The sequence below is a fragment of the Vulpes lagopus genome, chromosome 10, assembly GCF_018345385.1.
Source record: "Vulpes lagopus strain Blue_001 chromosome 10, ASM1834538v1, whole genome shotgun sequence".
Lineage (NCBI taxonomy): Eukaryota > Metazoa > Chordata > Mammalia > Carnivora > Canidae > Vulpes > Vulpes lagopus.
Genome location: NC_054833.1, coordinates 94,735,199 through 94,757,461, shown reverse-complemented (window position 1 = coordinate 94,757,461; position 22,263 = coordinate 94,735,199). Strand labels below are relative to the sequence as shown.

Genomic DNA, 22,263 nt, shown 5'->3' with positions numbered 1-22,263 from the left:
GTGGTGTCTTAGTGTGGAGTAAATTGGCCTAGACCAGGGTTCTTTTAACCCACCTTGAAGTCACTGTACCCCTGAATACATGACCCAACTGTTAGGAACTTAGGTAGGCTAGTGAACTGCCGACACCCCTGCCGTATGATAGTGAAGCTCCAAAGCAGGGAACAGGGCACTGCTCCAGCTCGGAGAACCTTAGGACGTGGAGTGGGGCAGGGTATGAGAGAGGTTTTGGAAATCTACCAAGAAAGAGGGATCCCTGGGTGGCGCAGCGGTTTGGCGCCTGCCTTTGGCCCAGGGCGCGATCCTGGAGACCCGGGATCGAATCCCACGTCGGGCTCCCGGTGCATGGAGCCTGCTTCTCCTCCCTCTGCCTGTGTCTCTGCCTCTCTCTCTCTCTATCATAAATAAATTAAAATAAAAAATTCCTTAAAAAAAAAAAAAACTGGAAATCTACCAAGAAAGAGTAAGAACCAGAGGATTCTCATCTATTGGCTTGCTACCGCTCCTGGTTCTAAAACAACACTATGCTTTATATATATAATAAAGATTTTGCAAATTCCATGGGAAGATAAATTTATATTCAAACTAAATACTATTTTAAAGAGTAAACAGCCCAGCCAGTACTCAGAGACGCGGACAGACTGGACTTGGTTTAGGAGGGCACACAATGTCAAGATGGGACACGCCATCTAACCCCCCGGTTCCCAAATGTCACAAGATTTTGAGTAACTGAGATTAAAACAGAACAAAATTTCTCAAAAAAGCTCTCCCCTTGCTATCTCCCTTTTTCTCTCCACTGTGTCAAACCCATTACAATTGACCTTTCCTCCCCACCAGGAGACAAAATGGCCCATGGCAAAACCAGCAGCAATCTCCATGTTGCCAGTTAATGACAGAAATCTACTTTCATCTCCTTAACCTATCAGGAGAATGAGAACAAGAAATCAACTTAGTCGTTTCAAGAAAATTAATAGACACATGGTTATGTGCAATTTTCTTGCTGAATTACCAGCTTTTAATGAATTACTACCATAACTGTTCATGGATTAATGTTTTGGTAATTTTAAAGCAATTGTTTCTATGGGGGAAAAATCTCTCTCTCACAAATATATGGAGCAAAATCTCTTCCACGGGAAGCAGAAGCAACAGCTTTTATTGTTCAGTTTTCAGTTCACAGATTGTTTCAAAGGTTATTAATTTCCCCCGTTCCTAATAAGAAACCCCATCTACAGTGGCCCAATGATGATTCTCAAGCTCTGGGAAGAAGTATTTTATCAGAGGAAACCTAAGAAGAGTTTTGGTTTTGATCTTTCACTAGCTTTGCACCCAGCAGCTTATTTACACATGTCCTGCCAAGTAAAGAATTTGAAAACATCACTGTTGCGATTTACTTATTCTCATCACGTAACAGTGACTCAATATGTAACCTATAAATATAACACTGCTAAGCCACATAACACCTTAGATATAAATATGGTGCATTTACATAAAGTTGCTGCTTCTTACTACATTTCAATTACAATTCAGGTCGATGTGGCAGGAAGTCAAATTTTTTCTAGTCTTAATGACCATACGTTAATTGTTGGGTGAGGGAAAATTGCCTCATGTAACAAAATGAAGGCCTCCAAGCTCATTTCATCAACAGCTTCACGTGCTGTGTAACACCGCTAGCAGGTTTTCACATCGGAAGGTCTTCCTTTTGTGTAATGAAGGCCTGGTCTATACGTGGAAGAGCTTCTGAATTCAACCACTGATCTTCTAAGTCCAAGTCAGATCTGGAAAGACTGAGGCAACAGCACTGACAAAATTGTGGGTATGACATAAAAGTATGCTCAGGCCTAACTCATAATGGAATACCATCTCAGAAGAAAATTCCATAGAAGTCCTGATTTCAGCCAATTTACTAGTTTCTGCATCAGTGTAACAGTAATAAACCCCAAACTCTTAACTTGCACATATTGTCATATTCATACAGTGATTTACAGTTGCTGAAGCACTAGAGAGTGGTCCTCAAAAATGTGTGGCTTTAGAAGATCTGAACCAAAAACATTTATTTCACAGTAGGCGTCAATGCCAACCCCCTATCATAGGGGGTTGCGCATAACGATCTTCACACCGACAAAAGTGTTCGCAGTGATGCATAAATTTGTTACACTGACCAAGAATGAGTTTCTAACGTATTTTAACACATACATCATATCACACACATAATTTGTCCATATTTTAACCACTATTCCATAAGTAATTGATGTTTACTCCATTAATGCTGCTATAAGAGAATATTACATAGAAAAGTGTATGAAAACCAGATATAACAAGCTCTAAAGGGCTAAATTTCAGTTATAAAATGGGTCATAGACTGAGAAATGACTACTTATCCACAATAATTATAAAACAAGAGATGACTGAGGATCAACCATTATAGGTTCAAATCTAGGAATGAATTAATTCCACAGCAGACCAAAAGAAAACCCAACAACAACAACCAACAGAATGTATATTATACATGGCAAACCTATAGCACAAAATTGGGTAGGTTTGTATAATACGAAGAGGAATAAGCTAGAATTTTAAGACCCCGTAAGGTTCCACGTTAAGCCACCTTAACAAGACACCTTTTTAAAAATGACTTACCCATAAATAAAGTTGCCCAGATGTACACAACATACATACACACACGGCTCTCTGGTGAGATACCGCTTGAAGAGCAGCATTTTCATACACAGAGTCAAACAGAGCTATACAATGCGATATACACAGATTTCTACTGCTAATTACACCAGCGATCTTACTCATAAAATAACACTTTCAAATGGTCTTTCCTGATGAACATTTGAAAACCAATACTATAATTCATCTACTGAAATAGATCACTTCCCTTAAGAAACTACATGTGAAACTACAAATGCTGACAGGTCATGCTACAGGTCATTGCTGTAGCTCCGAGAACAACATAAATCACACGGCTTTTAGACAGCTTACAGGAGAAAAAGCATCACAATTTAGGTTCCCTTGATCGGGTGTTGTGCCCTAGCCACACCCAGGTGTGTGCTCCGTGCCATCCATGTGATGCGGCCCTTGTGGTTTTTCCACAGCATTCTCTACAAGTATTATGTATGCTTTGCAAGTGAGGAGTCAACAGTATGCTAAATATGCAGGAGTAGAAGAAAATGCAGAAGATAAATTAAATGTGTTCTTCCAAACGTCAGAATACTGCAGGTTCCCACGAGGTGGCAAAACTTCCCAGACCATCATGCAGTTTCATGCTTTGCAGGATAAGGCCTCCTTACGTAAAGAACGATTGAGAACATTTGCTCCCCACACCCAGAGCCATTCAGGCATATACTGTGCAAAAAGAAACTAAAAATGAAAGAGAAAAAGGTTATAAGGTTAGAACCAAAGCACAGATGTGTAAGTTTCAGTATATGACTTACTGCAACAAATATCATCAATCAAATTAAATTAAAAAAGAAAAAGTCCTTAGGTGCTCTTGTACCAAGCACCTATGTCAGACTCCACGGGACTACGACAAACATGCCACCCCCTACCCACCCCCTCTCTCTAATGAGGCTGGACAGACTCACACGCAGTCATATGATTCCATCCTTATCTAACCTGATCAATAGCAGATTCATTTGGTCAAGAAGGACAAAACCACTCCAGGAATAAAGAGCAGCAGAAATGGATAAGTGCATCCACGATTACTACCATGAGAGAAAACTAGAGCTTGAGGGTTGGGATGGGGTGAAATGAAACAAGAGAACTAGGTCAAAAACCCTGGGACCCATGGGGATCCTTGGTTGGATCAGTGGTTTGGCATCTGCCTTTGGCCCAGGGCGTGATCCTGGAGTCCCGGGATGGAGTCCCACATCAGGCTCCCAGCATGGAGTTTGCTTCTCCCTCTGCCTGTGTCTCTGCCTCTCTTTCTCTCTCTGATATACATAAATAAAATCTTAAAAAAAAAAAAACCAACCCTGGGACCCTGAGGCCCCAGACCTGAGATGTGAGGAGATAGCCTGGGCATCCCAGGGGGATATATAGTTATGTCCTGAAACATCCCTGGTTGTCACGCCTGGGGTGCTGCTGAACATTCTATGATGCCCAGGACAGCCTCCCAACAAGGGATTATCCAACACCAAATGCCAACACTGCTGATGCGGGAAACCCTGCACTATGCTGATAGGTTTGTCTAAGACTGAGCTGAACACAAGTTCTACTCATATGGTTAGGAAGGGAGGTGAATGGGATGACTGGCTAGCTAAGACCATGCAACTCTGATCTCAGGGTTGTGAGTTTGAGCCCCATAATGGGCATAAAGATTACTTTAATAAAAAAATAAATAAAGGGAGGGAGGGAGGAAGGGAGAGAGATGAACAGACCACTGCAAGTGCTACAATTCTAGCCTTGAACAGAAATAAAACAACAGAGGTTACCCAGACCCAGGGAAGCCACACTGAACAGGAGGGAGTCCCAGTATCATAGACAGCCACAGCTCTCCAGTGCAGGGTCCAGAGAAGCTCCGGCTCATCACCTCAGAGACAGGAGCTCAGTATTTGGTCCAGAGCCACAGGAAACTTTCTGGGGACACAACAAAGGTCACCTTGGGCCTCTTTAAAGAGCCAGGATTTTGTGGAAAAAATCCTGGGGTACTCTTCCTTGGAGCTCTGTTTTAAAGCACAAGATTCTAAATGCAAAGAGACAAAAGAAGTCAGCTTAGGGTCTCTTAGGAGGACCCTGGAAGTAGGGATGCACTCAAACACATAGGCACCTGGGACAGACTACAGAAGTCCTCTTCCAAGTACAATAGTGCTCCCACTCTCCTGGTTTGCTTTCCACAGCTTCAGGTACCCACGTCAAGGTCAACCATGGTCCAGAAGCAGATGATCCTCCTGATTTACCACCCTGTCAACAGCAGCCTAACGTGATATATCCTCACTCCCTCTCCTCACACAGGCATTTTATCATCTCATGTCATCACAACCAGAAGGCGGCTTCATACTGTACAGGTGTTTTTGGAGAGACCATATTCACATGGCTTTTATTATAGGACATTGTTAGAATTCTTCTATTTTATTATTAGTCATTGTTAACCTCTTACTGTGCCTAACTTATAAATTAAACTTTATCACAGGTCCGTACATACAGGAAAAAACATAGTCTATACGGGTTCGGTACTAGGTATGGCTTCTGGCATCCCCTGGGTGTCTGGGAACATATCCCTGTTGATACAGAGAAGACTGCTACGCATTTTTTCAGGATTTATTTAGTGGAGAAGGGATCAACACCTAGAAATCTGTTGGTTTTTAATTTCCATTCACGACCATTGTCTATTGCATGGGGACCAGCATCAGCATGTATCTTGCCAGCCTCCTACAGTGCTACGTGTGGAGACATCACTGGCACAGCATTTCTGGCTTATCCTAATGGAGTCTCAGCACTCTGGGGAGCAGGATGGAAAGAGCTAGGTAGAAAGAGCTAATGGAAGAGGAGAGAACTTCATCCTCTGTGTACTGGTAGATTAGAAACTAAGGGGTGACTCATCTACTTGTTTAGAGGCAGAGTGAGTGAGTGAGGGGGCGGAGGGAAGGGAGGGCTGGGTTTGGGCTCTGGAAGGCTCTGTGCATGTTCAGAGACCCTGACCCAGCTATCTAGGCCTAGGAAAGGAGCTGTCCTCCCCTGCAACAAAAGCCAACAGTCTCTGCTCCTGATGTGGCACAGCCCCTGTGCAGATTGCTGTTCAGTAAGACTTGGGGACCCAGAGCCAGAGGAAGTCAGTGGGCAAACGTACACATTCAGCTGGTTGGAGATCTGCCTTGGCAATAAAAACGCCAATGCCGTATATTTCCCAGAGACCGGGATGGGTAGGCCTAGGTAAGAAATGGGGACAGAGAGGAAAAACTGCGGCTGGATTCTTAGGCCAGAGTTATTCCAAAGGTAGAAGCTAAGCTGCAGTGAGGGTGTATGGTTCACAGTTCTTCTCCTGGCTGGCAACGGGCATGGGAACTCGGCCTGGGCAGGAGGGCCATGACCTCTGACACAGCCTGCCTCCCTTGGACCCTCAGCCACATCTCAATATGTAGCCCCAGGGCCTTCACAATGCCAACCAGTTTGCCTCTCCTCTAAGTGCCACATCCTCTTTTCCAATAGCAACACACACATACTCTATGGGAATAAATACACCTAAGGTGGGTAGAAATTCAGAGCAGACTGCAGGCCAATCCAGAGAGCTCAGGGACACCCACCCTGCTTGCCAATTCCTGGGGCTTTCTCTATCATCCCACCACTAGGAGGACAGCCCCCAGAGTTATAAGCAAGACACTTACTGGTCAAGCTGTCAAGTTAATGGCTTTTCAACCCAACACAAAGCCATGTGTTTCTGGTTCACATCAAGTAACCCAAACAGAAGGCTACGAGCTTTTCTGCCAGCCTTACTTTGTGTTCCGAAGCTGACAATACTGGCTACTGCACTTCTGAGAAAGAGAAGAAAGGCTTCCAAATCAACACTGATAACTAGTTGACAACTAAAGCTGAGACATTTGACCCTTTTATAGTTGTTTTAAATCCAATTTTTTTCTACTTCCTGATTGCAAATCATTAAGACAACTAGCATAACACAAAGATGATTAATCATCTAATTAAATGTATGCCAAGAAAGCAGAAAAGGCCAGTTCTCCAACTGCTCCTGTGTAGAAACGATGTTTTTGCAGACATCTGTAAGGGCTGGGGCCCAGGCAAGGAGTGAAGATACCTCCTCCCTAACCTCTGTGCAAGTTCATCAAAAAGAGCCTTTTTTACAGACCTAGCAGTGATCAGTGGATCAATAAGACTGTGAAATCACTGTATAGGCCAGCCCGGCAGTGGCTCCCACAAGAGTCACTCACACAGGTACAGCAGTCTGCTCTCCACCCCAGACAACTCTCACTTCAAACCTCCTCACTCTGCAAGCCCCCACTGCACAAGAGTCAGCAGACAGAGTGCTGGCCTCTGTGACTTCCCCCATGGCCCCTCCACTGTGCTCTGGGTCCTGCCCCCATTGCTGGGAACCATGCTTTCTCTCTCCCATCTTTAGGCTGTTCTTCTCCACACACCCCTCCCTGCCAGCACTCACTCACAGCCATGTCTCTGCTGCCATAAATGGATTAACAAACCCAACTCCCTCCTCTTACCCAATCTACCTGCCTCCACACCTACACAGCCTTATTTGTGGAGAATGCAGAGTCCACTCCCTCACCTGCTCACTGCAACCCATCTCTCCCTAAAAAGCTCTCCAAACTGCCTTCATCCAAGGCATTGAGTGTTTCCATGATCCTACATGTAACACAGGCTATCACTCTTACTCAGGCTGTAATGTGGAAGAGTAACGGGAGTTAAGCACAGATAACGCTTTATACAGTGTGGCACATCAAACTCCCTCCAGGAAAATCCTTATATGCTTAAAATCGACAGACAATGAAATCCTGACAAAATTTAGATCTTTGCGACCTGACAAAACTCCATTCAGAAGATATGGTGATCACAAATGAAAAGCCTCAGTGTGAAAAGCCGCCAGAGAATCTGGTTACAGGCAAAACAGTGATTGATGGCCAAATAACTGCTGTAAAATTGAAAAAAAAAAAGTGATAATGTTGAAAATATTTTGAGGAAAATTAAAAATGAAAACAGGGAAAATGAAAAGTTTTAACAGCTTTATACAGAAAACTACTCTGGGAATTAAATTAACAGACTTTTCTGGGTAGAAAAAAAACAAATTCTCAAGAAGAGTTCATCAGTGTGAATGAACTATAATTAAAAATGTTGGTGCTGGGATGCCTGGGTGGCTTAGCAGTTAGCTGAACATCTGACTCTTGGTTTTAGCTCAGGTCATGATTTTGCCTGCATCTGCATGCATGCACGCTCTCTCTCTCTCTCTCTCAAATAAATTAATAAATCTTTTTAAACCAAAAAAGTAAAATGCTGGTGTTTTACAAATGCAATGCAAACATCCGCCGTCTCTAAGCCCCACCCTCGCCACCTCGTCACTTCTCCAGGAACTTTATGCTCAGTGGCTTCTAAAGTTACTTCTTTGGTCTCTCTGCTTTTCCCTAGTAATGAAGGATCTGGAAATAGCCACTTAAATAAAGCTCCTTTTATTAGAAAAACTTTCAGCCAAATCTTATGATAAAAGTAAAAGTTAATTGTTGATTTTCTTATTTATTATGTGGTGATGGCAAATTTAATCATCTTTATGCAAAGAGTCCCCAAAATATCTGCTTGGTGATGGAGATGACTGCATACTTGCGAACAACAATTCTCAACTACTGCAGGTCCACTCACACTGCCACAAGCCTGTTACAACAAACCAGGAGCTCACAACCTCATACTCGGAATCAAACTGCCAGATACTTAAGTTACTCTTTAAAATACTAAAGCCCTAAATCTTTGTCATACCTGAAATGTAAACTTGTCAATAAAGTCTACGCTTCTTGAACAAATGAGTCCAGGACTATGCTGAGATATTAACTGGCCTGACAGTTATGTGAGATCCAGACCAAGTCTGTGGTTTTATGTTTGCGAAGTAGGCTGCTGATTCACAGGTACCCTCTCAAGCATCACTAGAATCTTTGTCACTTTGAAATTCCCACATGAATACTGAGTATTTTATACTACTGCCATTTACACCACATAAGCACCATATTTCATCTCTTAGGTGCCACACAGATTAAAATACCAGTAATAGTTTCACAGAAGAAAATTTAAGGACTTAACCAGAACCACTACGAGTGTCAGGTTTAAGAATCAGAATGTGCAATTCTCATATTTCAGCAGTAGGCTTCAATCAGATTGCCATGTATCATTTAGAAAGGTTTAGCATGCATTAACCTAATTACAAGAGTTGAGCGCGTACTGTTACCTGGATAGAATGGGACCAGTATCCTGTGGTCCTTTTTGAAATGCCAAGGGTAGAAACAGCATGATGTGCATATACTTTTGGCGAAGGCACCAACCATGGGCACTTGTGCAGAAAGCTGCCGGGAGAGGTCATGTTGGTAGCCACATAGAATGGGATTAGACTCTGTACAAAGATTCCTTTGGAAGCATATTCATACTGCAGTGCTCTGCTGAAGTGGTCTAAATAAGCCTGTTAAAACAGAGCAGGAGTAAAGATTTAATTTAGGGGGCAGGAACTTGGAAGAAAATTCAGGAGAAAAAAGGCTTATTACCACTTCAGGAAAAAATACAGTATAAGTAAACATGAGTTGGAGACAGAGAGCTTGACAAACTGGACCAAACCACATAAGTGTCCTATTGCTTTATGACTTCACTTTCCAATCAGGAACACATTACCTTAGAAGCAGAATATGCAGCCAGCTGGGGAGTTGGTTTGCAGCAAGAACCAGAAGAGATGGTGACAACGGCGCCCTTCTTTCTCTCCACCATCCCTGGTAACACTATATGGACCATCAAACTAGCCGCAGCAATGTTTACATTTATGATGTCCCAGAGTTTGTCCTCGGAGACCTGAGTAAAATATTGGGGGTAGGGGTAAAACACGCCGACATTATTCACCAAGATGCCAATGTCTTTGTCTTTCAAGGCTTCTCGAATTGGGTCGTAGATCTCACGGCCATTGCTGAAGTCTGCAACAATAACTTCGGTTTCCACTTTGTAGGTGTCAGCTATGTCTTTAGCAACCATCTGCAACTTGTCTTGATTGCGACTAATGAGGATGATACTGAGACCACGGCTCGCTAGCTCTTCTGCATAGGCTCTTCCGATCCCATCGGTCGCACCTACAATATAAGCCAGGGAGAGCAACCATGCTCATTTAGTGGCACGACCTTCGGAGCGAACCTTAAATTCCCCTGGGTTTACGCCGAAAAGGTTCATTCTAGAAATAAGCCCAGTCCTAATCCTGATCACTATGTCGAGTACAATGTTAAATCCAAATATGCACAACACGTGATAATCCAACCCTCCTTCAGATACCCTGACAAGTAGAGGAAAGGTAGTCTCCTGTTCACCAAGCTGCTGGTGAGACATGGCAGGAGACGGTTTCCAAACTCCTATCTGGCTTGAACAAGTGCCAGGAGGTACTTTCCTGGGAAACAACGATAAATCAAAATGAAATCTAAAATAAGGGAAGCACTGCTGACAGTGGTGACAGTTTCTAAGGACAATTTCAAAACAAAGCAAAACGAAAAATGAGAGGTGGAAAGGTGGGCTGAGGCAGGACCGGGAACAGGAGGGCAGAATAAGAAGGACAAAACGTCACAGGATGATCCTTCCGAGAGGAGGGCAGTACAAAAACGTCAACATAATAACAACAGAACTATGTTCCCATGAAAATATCACATTGAATTCAGTGACTCCTCAAATAAGGCATCTAATTTAAAACACAACTTAAAACAGAAGAGATTATTCTGTTTTTAAAATATGCAACAATTGAAATCTCATTTCTTACCACTCACGACTGCCCATCTTCCATACTGCTTGATCAGATCTGCTCTGCTCACCAGGCGTGGGATGAAATGCAGTCTGATCAAGCTGTAAAAGTCACAGATGACAGTGATGCTTTTTCTGGCCGTATACCAGGCTCCGACCAAGGCCAGAGCTTCCATGTAGCAATTGCAGGACCTGGCGATCTCCCTATACAAGAGGTAGAAGCTGTCAACAGCAGCCATGGCAGCCTGTAGGGAAGGGGAAGGAGATAGGAGTTCTTTACTTAATTAAGTTAAAGGAACATGCATAGTCTAAATGAAGACACCTAAGGACATCAGAGCTTAACAATTATGCACTTAAATAACAGTGACGTTTCAAATGCATGTAACCTACGGATCCACTCAATTTATAATCTCATTAACATATGCAGCTTATGAAGTCCTTTTCTTCCAAGGAGATTAGTCAACCTAACTACCAAGAGCTATCATATTCCTACTAAAATTCAGGCACTGTGCTGCATGTTGTGGATACAGAGATAAACACAATATGCTCTGTGGCCTAAAAAAGCTCCTCACCAGGCACAGTGACAGACACAGACTTTCAATTCATGTAACAGCTGAGAGGTGTGTTTACTTCTCTGCTTTCTTCATAATCAGCCAGTACAGAGGGCCTACCACCCACACAGACACAAAGTAGAAGAAACGGCAGCAGTATTAAGATACCGCCTTGGCCAAAAAGAGCTTACAATACATTTGAGGCAAAACTCAGCTGTAATAAACTTTCACATAAATTATATTCTGTATAAATAATATACATAACCATTTATTCACAAAGAGATGCTCCCCAAACTTGAGGAACTGGTTTTCTTAAACGACAACACAGTGAGCGCTCCTCCATCTTACTGGGGCCGGGGGCACCCCTAACTTTGCCCTGGCCCTTACGTCTGAGTTAAGAGTCCAGTGCAACTAAGTGTCCACACAGCAAGCATTACGAAGCACCGGTGCATTTATGATGCACCGTGACAGATGCTAAGGGTTCAAAGATGAGTTTAACAATTGGACCTAGGAAGAGAAGGACATTTAACAAAACTATTTTATTTTTTTAAAGATTCTATTATTTATTCATGAGAGACAGAGAGAGGCAGAGACATAGGCAGAGGGAGAAGCAGACTCTATGCAGGAAGCCCGATATGGGACTCGATCCCAGGGCCCCAGAATCATCCCCTGAGCCAAAGGCAGAAGCTCAATCGCTGAGCCACCCAGGCACCCCTAACAAAACTATTTTAAATGCTGTTGGAACTGCGCTAGGTGTGCCTGTGGTGCAAGAGACGACCCTGCAGAAGCAAAGGCCAGGCACCACTGATGCTAATGAACTTGGTCCTGGACTAGACCTGGGAACCGCAGAGGCCAATCCAACTGTGTGCTGTGAGGGACAAGATATCGAAAGGATCACAAGAGGCTGCAATTAAATTAGAGTGAGCTCTGAGAGGCACAAACACAAGGACGTAGCATTTATTACATAAAAGGAAATTGACTTGCATCCAGAATCTATATATAACACTTCTGGGAATGGCCCCTCTTTAGAAGTCCCATTAGAAGAGAAAAAAAAAAATTGTGAAACTAAGAAAATTTCCAATGATAGCAAAAATAGGTATAAACTGAAGGAAGAATGAGTGAACGCCCTCTCACTCCACTGCAGTGTAATCTGAGCCCAATCAAGTTCTGCGGAGTGAAAATGAGCAAAGTAGGAGAAAACCAATTAGCCATTGAAATGGAACACGTTCTAAGAGTGACAGCATCCTGTGATAAAAGGCACATAAAATAATGGAAAACCTGATGAATATAGAGAAAAACAGATATGTGAATATATATTGATACTGATACATATATGAATGTGTAATCCCAATTACAAATCAGCAAAGCACACAAGGAAATGGGACAGAAAACTAAAGAGAGGTACAGGCAGTAGGATCCCAAATGCCCTGCAACAAGGACACGATTGCTTACATAGGAAGTCATACACGGCCACCGTACTACTAAGTAAGTTGATGTGGCATTCAGTTCAAGAAATGTTCTCCCCAAATGGCACAGAAAACAACAGAAGTTGGGCCATCTCATTTCCTGCTGGTAAAAGCTATATCCTGAGGTTCTATTCGTGGAGACGCTCCTCCTAGGACAGGAACGCCAAAACTGATTGTGAAAAGAAAACACTGTAAACTTTATTAACTCCACAAGCCAAATACTTAATAACATAAGAACAATTATATGCTCCTTTGGGGTAATTTCTCTTCAGGGACCACATCAACTGAGATTCTCTGAAATCTGAAGTATCAAGATCAATGGAGTTTGGACCAAAGAGGCCCTTCTTGTTCTCATCAATCTGCCAAACAGGAGGTAACAGCACTGGGAGAGTTGCTCCCAGATCCTTAGAAATATATTCATCTGTCTCGAATATGTCCATTCTCTTCCTGCTGTGCATGAATGCCCCTCCAGGCCTCCAACGCTAGAGAACAGGAGTGTCACATCACCCTTCTCAAGGGCTCTTGCTCTGCATCTCAGTACATAGCCAAGTCCCCGTGGTGGCAGGTGGCTGACTGGGCAGGCCCCGAGCTGCGCAATGGCTGCAGTCCCTCAAGCATTGTAACTGCAAGATTCCCAAAGAAACAACCAAAACAGAAATTTCTTATAAGAAAGAACATAAGAGGGCACCTGGGTGGCTCAGGGGTTAAGCATCTGCCTTTGGCTAGAGAGTGATCCCAGGGTCCTGGGATTGAGTCCCACATCAGGCTCCCCACAGGGAGCCTGCCTCTCCCTCTGCCTGTGTCTCTGCCTCTCTCTCTCCGTGTCTCTCATGAATAAATAAATAAAACCTTAAAAAAAAATAAAAAAGCATGAACGAACAAAATAATGCAATTCCATGTTGAACCTTCACTTTGTGGGGATCCCTGGATGGCTCAGGGGTTTAGTGCCTGCCTTTGGCCCAGGCATGATCCTGGAGTCCCAGGATCAAGTCCCACATCAGACTCCCTGCATGGAGCCTGCTTCTCCCTCTGCCTGTGTCTCTGCCTCTCTGCCTCTCTCTCTCTCTCTCTCTCTCTCTCAATCTCTGTGTGTCTCATGAATAAATAAATAAAATCTTTAAAAAAATAAATAAACCTTCACTTTGGGGAGTTCCTGATTTAAAAGCATACAAGTGCCTTCTGTCATAATGAATCCAATATGAAGCCACAAGAAAAGTAAATGCAAAATATACTATTTTTATATTTACTAGTACTAGTATATACTAGTAGTTTTCCAACACAGTGTAATAAAATTAGGAATAACAAAACTACAACAACAACAAAAAATCTAAATTCTTAGAATATTAAATCTATCCTCCCAATCAGGTCGGTGTATATCTAAGATACTGAAACACTGTTTTTGGTGCAAATTTATATCCTATGTATCGCTATCTACTGGATTGTCATCAAAACAGTACTTGTGGGAAAATTAACTATGCCCAGGGTCTGCACCAAGGTTCTACTCAGAAGGAGCAGGTCAGACATGGTTCGTGAAATGGCCTTGTACTAATGAGAACTGGTGTAAAGGGAACTTCTTCCTCTTCAAACACAATTTTTTCCAAGAATCTGAACGTTTGTGAAGGAAAAACTCTAGCAAGAGGTGCCTGACCACACACAAGATTTCTGATTTTTCTGCTGTCATCCTTAGCTACCTTGGTTTTCTCTTACCTTCTCTCTGCCGGTCCTGGGTTTTCAGGAAAACACTGCTCTGTCTTTAAGGCCAACCTGTGAACAAAAACCAACATGGAACAAATTCCCTTCTTTCGCCCTCACAGCTCAGCTGGGAAACCTTTATATAAACGTTAAGACCAAAGTTTTTAAAAATTAAGAAAACACAAATTCTGAAGCCCTGAATCCCTGGTACAGGCAGTGAAGCATTTCCTCATCTCAGAAAAAGGAAGGCACCAACAGCTTCTGCTGAAAGGCTCAGCTGGAATGTGCCCACTTTTCCTGTACCTTCTTTCTTAAGGGACATTTCATCAAATGGAACAAAACCAGTTCTGAGAGCTGGAAGAGAGATGGTGCTCTGCACAGACACTGGGAGCTCAGGAGCAGCTGGGTCCAGGAGGGGGAGCAGACCAGGCCATCTTTGCGCCCTCATGTCCGCCCAGGCTTTCCCAGGGCCTCACTGCTCTCTCTGTAAGCCACCTTCTTCTGCTCCACCTGCAGAGCACCTGAACTTCCACACTACTGCAGCCCTGGCACCTCTATTCCTGAGCCCAGGCATCTAGCACTCGCCTAACCCACTGGCAGAGGTGGTGGGGAGAAGTGTCCAGTGGTATTTGGAGCAGCCTCTTCTAGCCTGTGGGTGGGGCAGGTGCTTTCAGGTTGCACAGAGGAAAGGAACCTCTGGCACACCTCTCCCCTTCTTTCCACCCTAGACACTGTCTTACACCACTCTGTTTTTGAAGAACCCCAGTGGACTGAGTTGCTCCAGGGCTGAGGTCAAACTTTATGCCTCTTTGTTCTTCCAGCCCCTTCCACAGCCTGCGGCCCATAGCAGGAGCTAATAAGCAGGCAGCTGCTACATTAGCCGCACTACCTAGTCTCTCTAGCTCAGCTCTCAGCTGCACACTTTTCTCATTCCCCTGCTTGCCAGGGGACCACCAAAATCCTCTGATCCTCTACAGAAGGAAACTCCATGGGTAAAACCCACCAGGGACCTCCTGCTCAGGTTCAGCAGAAAGACATACCAACTTCAGACACTCGCTGAGAACAGCAGTTTCAAGGGCCTTGGACCTGGAGTGGCCTGGCTTCCTGGCTCTGCCCCACACACTCTCCTCTACCGTCCTGGCACAGGGGTACCATGACGATATTTAACATCACAGTTCCACCACAAGCAAACACCTTAAACGTATACTGGCATGGCTACATTTTTTTTTTTTTAATCACAGAGAATCAGAGAGCTGAGAGTATTCTAGGCCTGGTCTACAGCCTTGAGGAAGAACAATGCCATCTCATCATTCTTCAGATACAGCTCAAGATGGAGAGACCTGACTCACAGCCACCAACTCACAGAAGACTGACAAATTCAAACATCAACTTATTTATGAATAATATACAACACTGTCAAGAAGTATAAACACGCATGGTCGCTGGTCTATAGGCAAGTCCACCCGGGAAACCAAACTACTAAAACAGTGATGAACAACTAAGCAATGAATGACCAAGTGTCAGATGCTGAGGACTCTTCCCGAGTAAGCCAGGAGTCCCTGCATCGCTCTGTACACAGAATTCATCAAGAGAAATAGCAATTCAGTGCAAAGTGGCAAGAGCACTGTGGAAAGGTATAAGCACTCCTGAGGAGAAAGGAGGCAAGGGCACAGCACTGAAAAGGTCTGGCCTGCTGGGAAATGCTGACCAATTCAACAGGCATAACGGCACAGGAAGAGCACCCAGGGGTGGCAAGAGGGTTGGGAGAGAAGGCCAGATTGTGAAAGGTCTTTATGCCAAACAGAAGTGTGTGGACTGACTCTGTGTAAATCCCTTCTGCCAAAGGAGGGAGCCGAGCAGGGTCTGTTGTAAAAGGCGGAGGCTGGTGGCAGAGGGCCAGCGGCAGAGGGTGGCAGCTGTGCTGGAGCAGGCAAGGAAGTGAGGGGTCGGGGATCCTGGTCCTTTCTGATGGGGACAAGGCAAGGCTGAATGGAGAGCCTGTGGTTTTGTGATGTCCTCTGTCCTGCTTCAGACACACCAGACGTTTTCACACATTTGTTCCTACCCTGATGGACCATAAGTGGAAAACAACAGGACATTAGACATTCCTCACATCCTCTTCATCCTCTCCCCACCCTTAAATATGTGATGGAAAATAATGTCTTCCTAATGAAAGAAGAAATCAAGACTTCTCCCAAAGCCACTAACATCCAGGAAATCTCACGTAACCCAGGCTTAATGGAGTTTATTATACACTTAGGTCCAGAAGCCCACCAAGATATGAACAGATATTGAGCTGCGTTTAACTTGCAATGACAGTTTGACTAGATAATTTTTCTGCAGATAGGTATTAGCCTAAAACTTAGAAAAATTCATTATTTAGAAAGCAACACTGAACCACAGTAAAATTCTGGTCCCTACCCAATCTGCTCATAAAAGTTATCATAAAGCTTTGTTTTCTGGCCTCTACAGAAAACTAAATCATCAATGAACAAAACAGAAGAAAAACAGGTGGAGGAAAAGAGTCAGAACTGTGCCCAAAATAGGAAAAGAGCAGTCCCCTATCGTCTGTTAGGCATCTTCTACATCTACAGGGTAACATTCATCAGGGCTAATGCATCAAACACGTAAAGGTCCCCCAGGCAAACTATGAACTTCGGGTGATGATGATGTGCCGTAGGTTTATCCTTGATAAAAAACAAAAGAAAACAAAAAAAGGTACTATTCTGGTAAGTGATGTTGACAATAGGGGATGTGTGGGAACGGGGGGGGGGGGGATACGGGCAAGCTCTGTGCCTTTCTCTCAATTTCACTGTAAACCTAACCCTGCTCCCAAACAGTTCTAAAACAAAGCCTGTAAAAAACAACAAACAAACCCTAAAGGAAATATTTCAAGTATAGAAGTATCAGTGGAAAATTTTGGTCAAAACTGCAAGGAGCAAAGTCACCTCTTCAGAGCACTGCCATGGGGGTGCCTGGTTGGCTCAGTTGGTAGAGCAACTCTTGATCTCAGGGTTGTGAGTTCGAGCCCCATGTTAGGTGTAAAGATAATAAAATAAATAAACTTTAAAACAAAGCACTGCTGTGGCCTGTAACATTCTCTCGAACCAGAGTTTAGCTTGCTCAACTCAGCAATGAAAAGGGCAGGCAAATCTCATACAAAGCCTTCATGAATCAAGAGTTCGGCAGGAGAAATCTTGGCTCAAACACTGACATCATCATGTTATCTAAACGAATGAGGCCTGACAGTAAAAGAATATCAGACAGACTGGCCACAATGTTTTCAAGGAAAACGAAGCAAGCATGATGGGAAAAGACAGTGAAAGCAGCACTAAGTGAAGGCAGCACAATGGGCTGAATAATAGCCCAGGGAGATGTCCACATCCTAATCCTCACACTTCACAAATGCCCCACCTTATGTAGCAGAGGACTTTGCATATGTGATTAAGCTAAGGACCTTGAAATGAGAAGATGATCCTGGATGATCCAGGTGGGCTGCTGTGATCACACGTGTCCTTGGAGGAGGGGGGCAGAGTCGGAGGAAATGTGATCAAGAAGTGGAGGCCAAGGAGACAGAGAGTGGAATTTAAAGATGCCAGGCTGCTGGATTTGAGGATGGGGAGAGGGTTTACCCTCTAGAATGCAGGCACCTCTAGCATCTGGCAAAGGCAGGAAACAGATTCCCCAGAGCATCCAGGAGTGACACAGCCTTGCTGACACCCTGACTTTAGCTAACCAGGCTGATCTCAGATTTCTGACCTCCAGAACTGTAAGAGAATAAATCTGCACTGTTTTAAACCACTAAGTTTGTGGTAATTTGTTATAGCAACAATAGGAAAATAAGATAGATGGATGGATAGATAGATGGATGGACTGAAAGAGAGACTATCAGTCTAGTTTTTAGGACAGTACAGAGACAAGTTGCAAATCCTGCACATCCCTTAAGCCAAAACATTCTAGTGTTCTCAGGAGCCAGAAACAGCCTGAGAGATTCCTCTGACCTTCCATGGAATGGGGCAGGCCTGAGGTGGTCCTCCCCATCCTCAGCCATAGCCAGCACTGTGCAGCCTTTCAGTAAGGCTCCAGGCCTGTGGACTTCATTCTTGTTAACATGTTTTCATAGGGATCTTACTTTTTTTCACAGGGTCTGCATCTGTCTTGCTCTTAGCACTCAAATCCTGTCTGTCCTCCCAAGACCAGCTTGACTCTCAATTCAATGTCAGGGCTTACTGATGAGTGCCAGCGACACGCCAGGCCTGGAATGAATGGGAGCCCTGCATCTCTTCCCACTCCTTCCTAAGCTACTACCCCGAGCCCCTCCCCTCTCCCTGAGTGTGTGTCTGTCTGTCTGACCCATGCGACTCTTGCTGCACTGCTGTGTTCTGCTTAGCTGTTTCCTTTGTCTCTTGGTTCCCCAACTAGAGCACAGGCCTCTAAAGGGCAGGAGATGTATCTAAAACTAGTTTTTCTGTAACTTGAAAAGAACTGAAAAAGACACACGAAAGTCATACAAGCTATAATGCGTAGTTCAAAGAATAACAAAACAACACCCATTTAGAAGCCCCATAGCTGGGATCCCTGGGTGGCACAGCGGTTTGGCGCCTGCCTTTGGCCCAGGGCGTGATCCTGGAGACCCAGGATCGAATCCCATGTTGGGCTCCCGGTGCATGGAGCCTGCTTCTCCCTCTGCCTATGCCTCTGCCTCTCTCTCTCTCTCTCTCTGTGACTATCATAAATTAAAAAAATAAAAAAATAGAAGCCCCATAGCTTCTTCCCTGACCATATCATCGCCTTTTGCTGCCTTTTTCTGCCCTGGAGGCTACCACTCTCCTCAATTCTGACATCATCCCCTTGCCCTTTTTTAAAAAAAAAAAAAAAACAGTTGTACAATTACCTCAGCAGAGATTCTGAAAGTGTTCAGTTTTGCTGGCTTATATAAAAGAATCACAGCACGTGTGTTCTTTGATGACTTGTTTCTTTAACTCAATATTGTTTTCGAGACTCATCCACGCTCCTGGAGGCTGTGGGTCATATACTTTTACTGCTGCACCCTCTGTCACCATACAAACATGCCACGACTCGTGCATCCATTCTATTGCCAACACGCATTTGGGTTGGGAGTATTTTGGCTTTTAGTTTACAATTACGAACAGAGCTGCCATGTGCACTCTTGCGCACATCACCTGCGCCCTAGTGCCAGAGTCCATTGAAGGGGTATGCCTGAGGCTGATTGCTGTGCCACAGGGTGTCCGTGTGTTCAAGCAGGCCCTGCCCAAGCTGCTAGGCCAATCCCCACGCCCACCATCAGCCAGTGTGAGTTCACAGTACCCCTCCCCTGTGTGGCTGGCTCTGTCAGTTCACCTGCCCACAGGGTGTCTTGAACCAGGGGCTGACTCTGGTTTTAACTTACATTTTCTGATTACTGATAAGGGTGCTGCATCCTTGTGATGCTTCTGTGTTTGTGGCTCCTTGTCTGTGAAATATCTGTTTCTAGCTTTTGCACTTACTTCTGCTGTGTTATCTTCCTTTTCAGTCTATGCTCTAGATACTGGTTCTCTATGTTTGGTCTCTTTATAGTGCTTCTGATGAACTGAACTCTTGATTTTAATGCAGCCAAATGTATTAGTCTTTCTCTCATATGCTTTGTGCTTTGTTATGCTTCACTTCAGAAATCCCCTCCTAGCCCCCGGACATAAAGGTATCTTCCTATATTATTTTCTCAAACTTTTCACAATTTTGCTCTTCAGATTTAAGTCTTTAATCTTCCTGTGGCTCTGCAATGGTGTGAGGCTGGGATCACACCCACCTTAATATTCTTCCTCAGCAGCTGGTACAAGACTGCATATATAATATCTGTTTAATAAATAGAAGCAAATACTGCTTTGTGTTCCAAGCTCAAATTTCACTCTTGAGAAAAAATTTAAGGAGCTCCTCAAACTTTGTGTCAGCACTTTGATGAAGTTATTATTGGTGTATCGTGACATTCTGGAATTTCCTTTCCCTCCTTTGCCAATTTTTGGGATACGGCTAACCTGAATTGACGGGGAGCTCAGGGGGAAGAGCAAAACATGGGAGTTCTCCACCTGAGATCCAACAGGCCTGCGTTCCAGGTCTCCATTTGTGCAGCAGGAATTGAAATAACAACGGCATCCACTCCTAGGTATACACCCAAGACAACTTATACCCACACAAAAACTTATACAGCCATATCCCCAGCAGCACTATTCACAACAGCTAAAACACGGGAACAAAATGTCAACAGACAAATGGTAAACAAAACGCAATCTGTCCACATAACGGAGTATCAGTCAGCAATAAAAAGAATCAAGCAGGATGCACACCCCTACAGATGGACCTCGAAAACACCACAGTCAGCAAAAGAAGCCAAACACAAAAGGCTCCGTACTGTACGATCCAATCTACATGAACTGCCCAGATCAGGCAAATCCGGAGCCGGAAAGGAGCCTGGGGGTGCCGGAGCACAGGTACAGCGGGCATGGGGAGTGCCTGCCAATGGGGTAGGAGTTTTTTTTTTTTTTTTCTGGGAGGGTGGGAAATCGTGGCACATAATGAATATGCGAACGGGGTAGGAGCTTTTTCTGGGATGATGGGAACCACTGCACACGGGCGAACATGCTGCTATGAAGAGCACACTTCCAAATAGGGGAGATGGTGAAGTTCATGTCTTTCAAAAATTTTACGTCAATTCTTAAAATCTACTTTAATGATTTGCTGGACTCCGTGCCCCTGGAATACTACTGTAGTGACCAAACCACAGACTCTGAAAATAGACTCCCTGGCGTGTGATCCGGGCTCCCCACCTAAGAGCCGTGTGTTGGGCGAAGTCCCTCACCTCTGCCTGCCCAGCCCGAACCAAGCCCCGCACGCAGGGCGCGGAGACCTCGCGCCCCCAGCCGCTCCCGCCGCGCTGAGCGTTCGCTAGGGCCCGAGTGCTCGGCCGCAGACCCGGGCGCTGCCTCCCGACGCCCTCCCGCCCTCCCGCCCTCCTCAGGAGGCGGCCACAGCCGTCCCGTTGGCAGAGGGGGAAGCTGAGGCCGACAGACACGAGTAGTACCCAGGGCCAAGGGCCACCGAGGCCGGAGCCCGGGGAGGGATCGGGGCTGCGGGGCTGGGGGGCTGCGGGGCTGGGGCTGCGGGGCTCGGGGGCTGGGGCGGGCTGGGGCTGCGGGGCTGGGGGGCTCGGGGGCTGGGGCGGGCTGGGGCTGCGGGGCTGGGGCTGCGGGGCTGGGGGGCTGGGGCTGCGGGGCTGGGGCTGCGGGGCTGGGGCGGGCAGGGGCTGGGGGGCTGCGGGGCTGCGGGGCTGGGGCTGCGGGGCTGCGGGGCAGGGGCTGCGGGGCTGCGGGGCAGGGGCTGGGGGGCTGCGGGGCTGGGGCTGCGGGGCTGCGGGGCAGGGGCTGCGGGGCTGCGGGGCAGGGGCTGCGGGGCTGCGGGGCAGGGGCTGCGGGGCTGCGGGGCAGGGGCTGGGGGGCTGCGGGGCTGGGGCTGCCGAGCCCTTGCCCCCAGCCGCAGCACACCGCGGCGCTCGGGGCCGGGGCGCCCCTTCCCCAGGCGCTCCCGGTTGGGAACAAAGACGGCCCAGCCCGCCCCGACCCCGGGCTTCGGACAGGAGGGCCGAGCGGCGCAGACAAAGGGGCGGCTCGGGGCCTCGCCGGGAGCCCGGGCCGGGGTCGGGGGTGGGGCCCAGGGCCGCCGGGTCCCGGGGGAGGGGGCGGACCCGGAGCACGCGGCCCCGGGGGCGCAACGCCCGGCGCAGTCCGGCAGGGGCGCCGCGGGGCGGGGGCCGACGGGGTCGCGGTCCCCGGTGCGCAGGGCGCGGAGGGGCACGGTCCCGGGGGCGTGGCGGGGCGCACCGGGCAGGGCGGCCGAGGCGGAGCAAGCGGGGCCGGGGCGGGGGGGGGGGGGGGCGCGGGGCGCGGTACCTGCAGAGGCGGCGCAGTCCCGAGCCGGTCCCGCCGGAGCCGCGCGGCCGCCGCCCCCGTCGCCACCGGCAACCCCGTCACCACCGCCGCCGCCGCCGTTGCCGCCGGCCGCGCCCCACGTGACCCGCGCACGCGCAGGGGGCGGAGCCGTGGCGGGGCCCGTCCCCGGCGTCCCCACGCGCCGGAGCCCCCCCC

General features: G+C 46.4%; 1 protein-coding gene across 2 annotated transcripts; it reads right to left on the bottom strand.

Moving 5' to 3' along the window:
- Positions 1 to 1,125: 1,125 nt before the first annotated feature.
- HSDL1 (hydroxysteroid dehydrogenase like 1) lies at positions 1,126 to 22,187 on the bottom strand. 2 transcript variants are annotated; one of them, XM_041772832.1, is made up of 6 exons: positions 22,069 to 22,187; positions 14,144 to 14,200; positions 10,439 to 10,664; positions 9,322 to 9,767; positions 8,888 to 9,115; positions 1,126 to 3,357 (listed from the first exon to the last, which is right to left on the bottom strand). In XM_041772832.1, exons 3-6 carry the CDS (start codon positions 10,656 to 10,658, stop codon positions 3,259 to 3,261), a joined length of 993 nt encoding a protein of 330 aa, XP_041628766.1. In that variant the 5' UTR covers positions 10,659 to 10,664; positions 14,144 to 14,200; positions 22,069 to 22,187; the 3' UTR covers positions 1,126 to 3,258. The 2 variants fall into 2 exon arrangements, with proteins under 2 accessions (XP_041628766.1, XP_041628767.1); XM_041772833.1 differs by lacking the exon at positions 14,144 to 14,200 and having other exon boundaries at positions 22,069 to 22,170.
- Between the last annotated feature and the right edge of the window lie 76 nt (positions 22,188 to 22,263).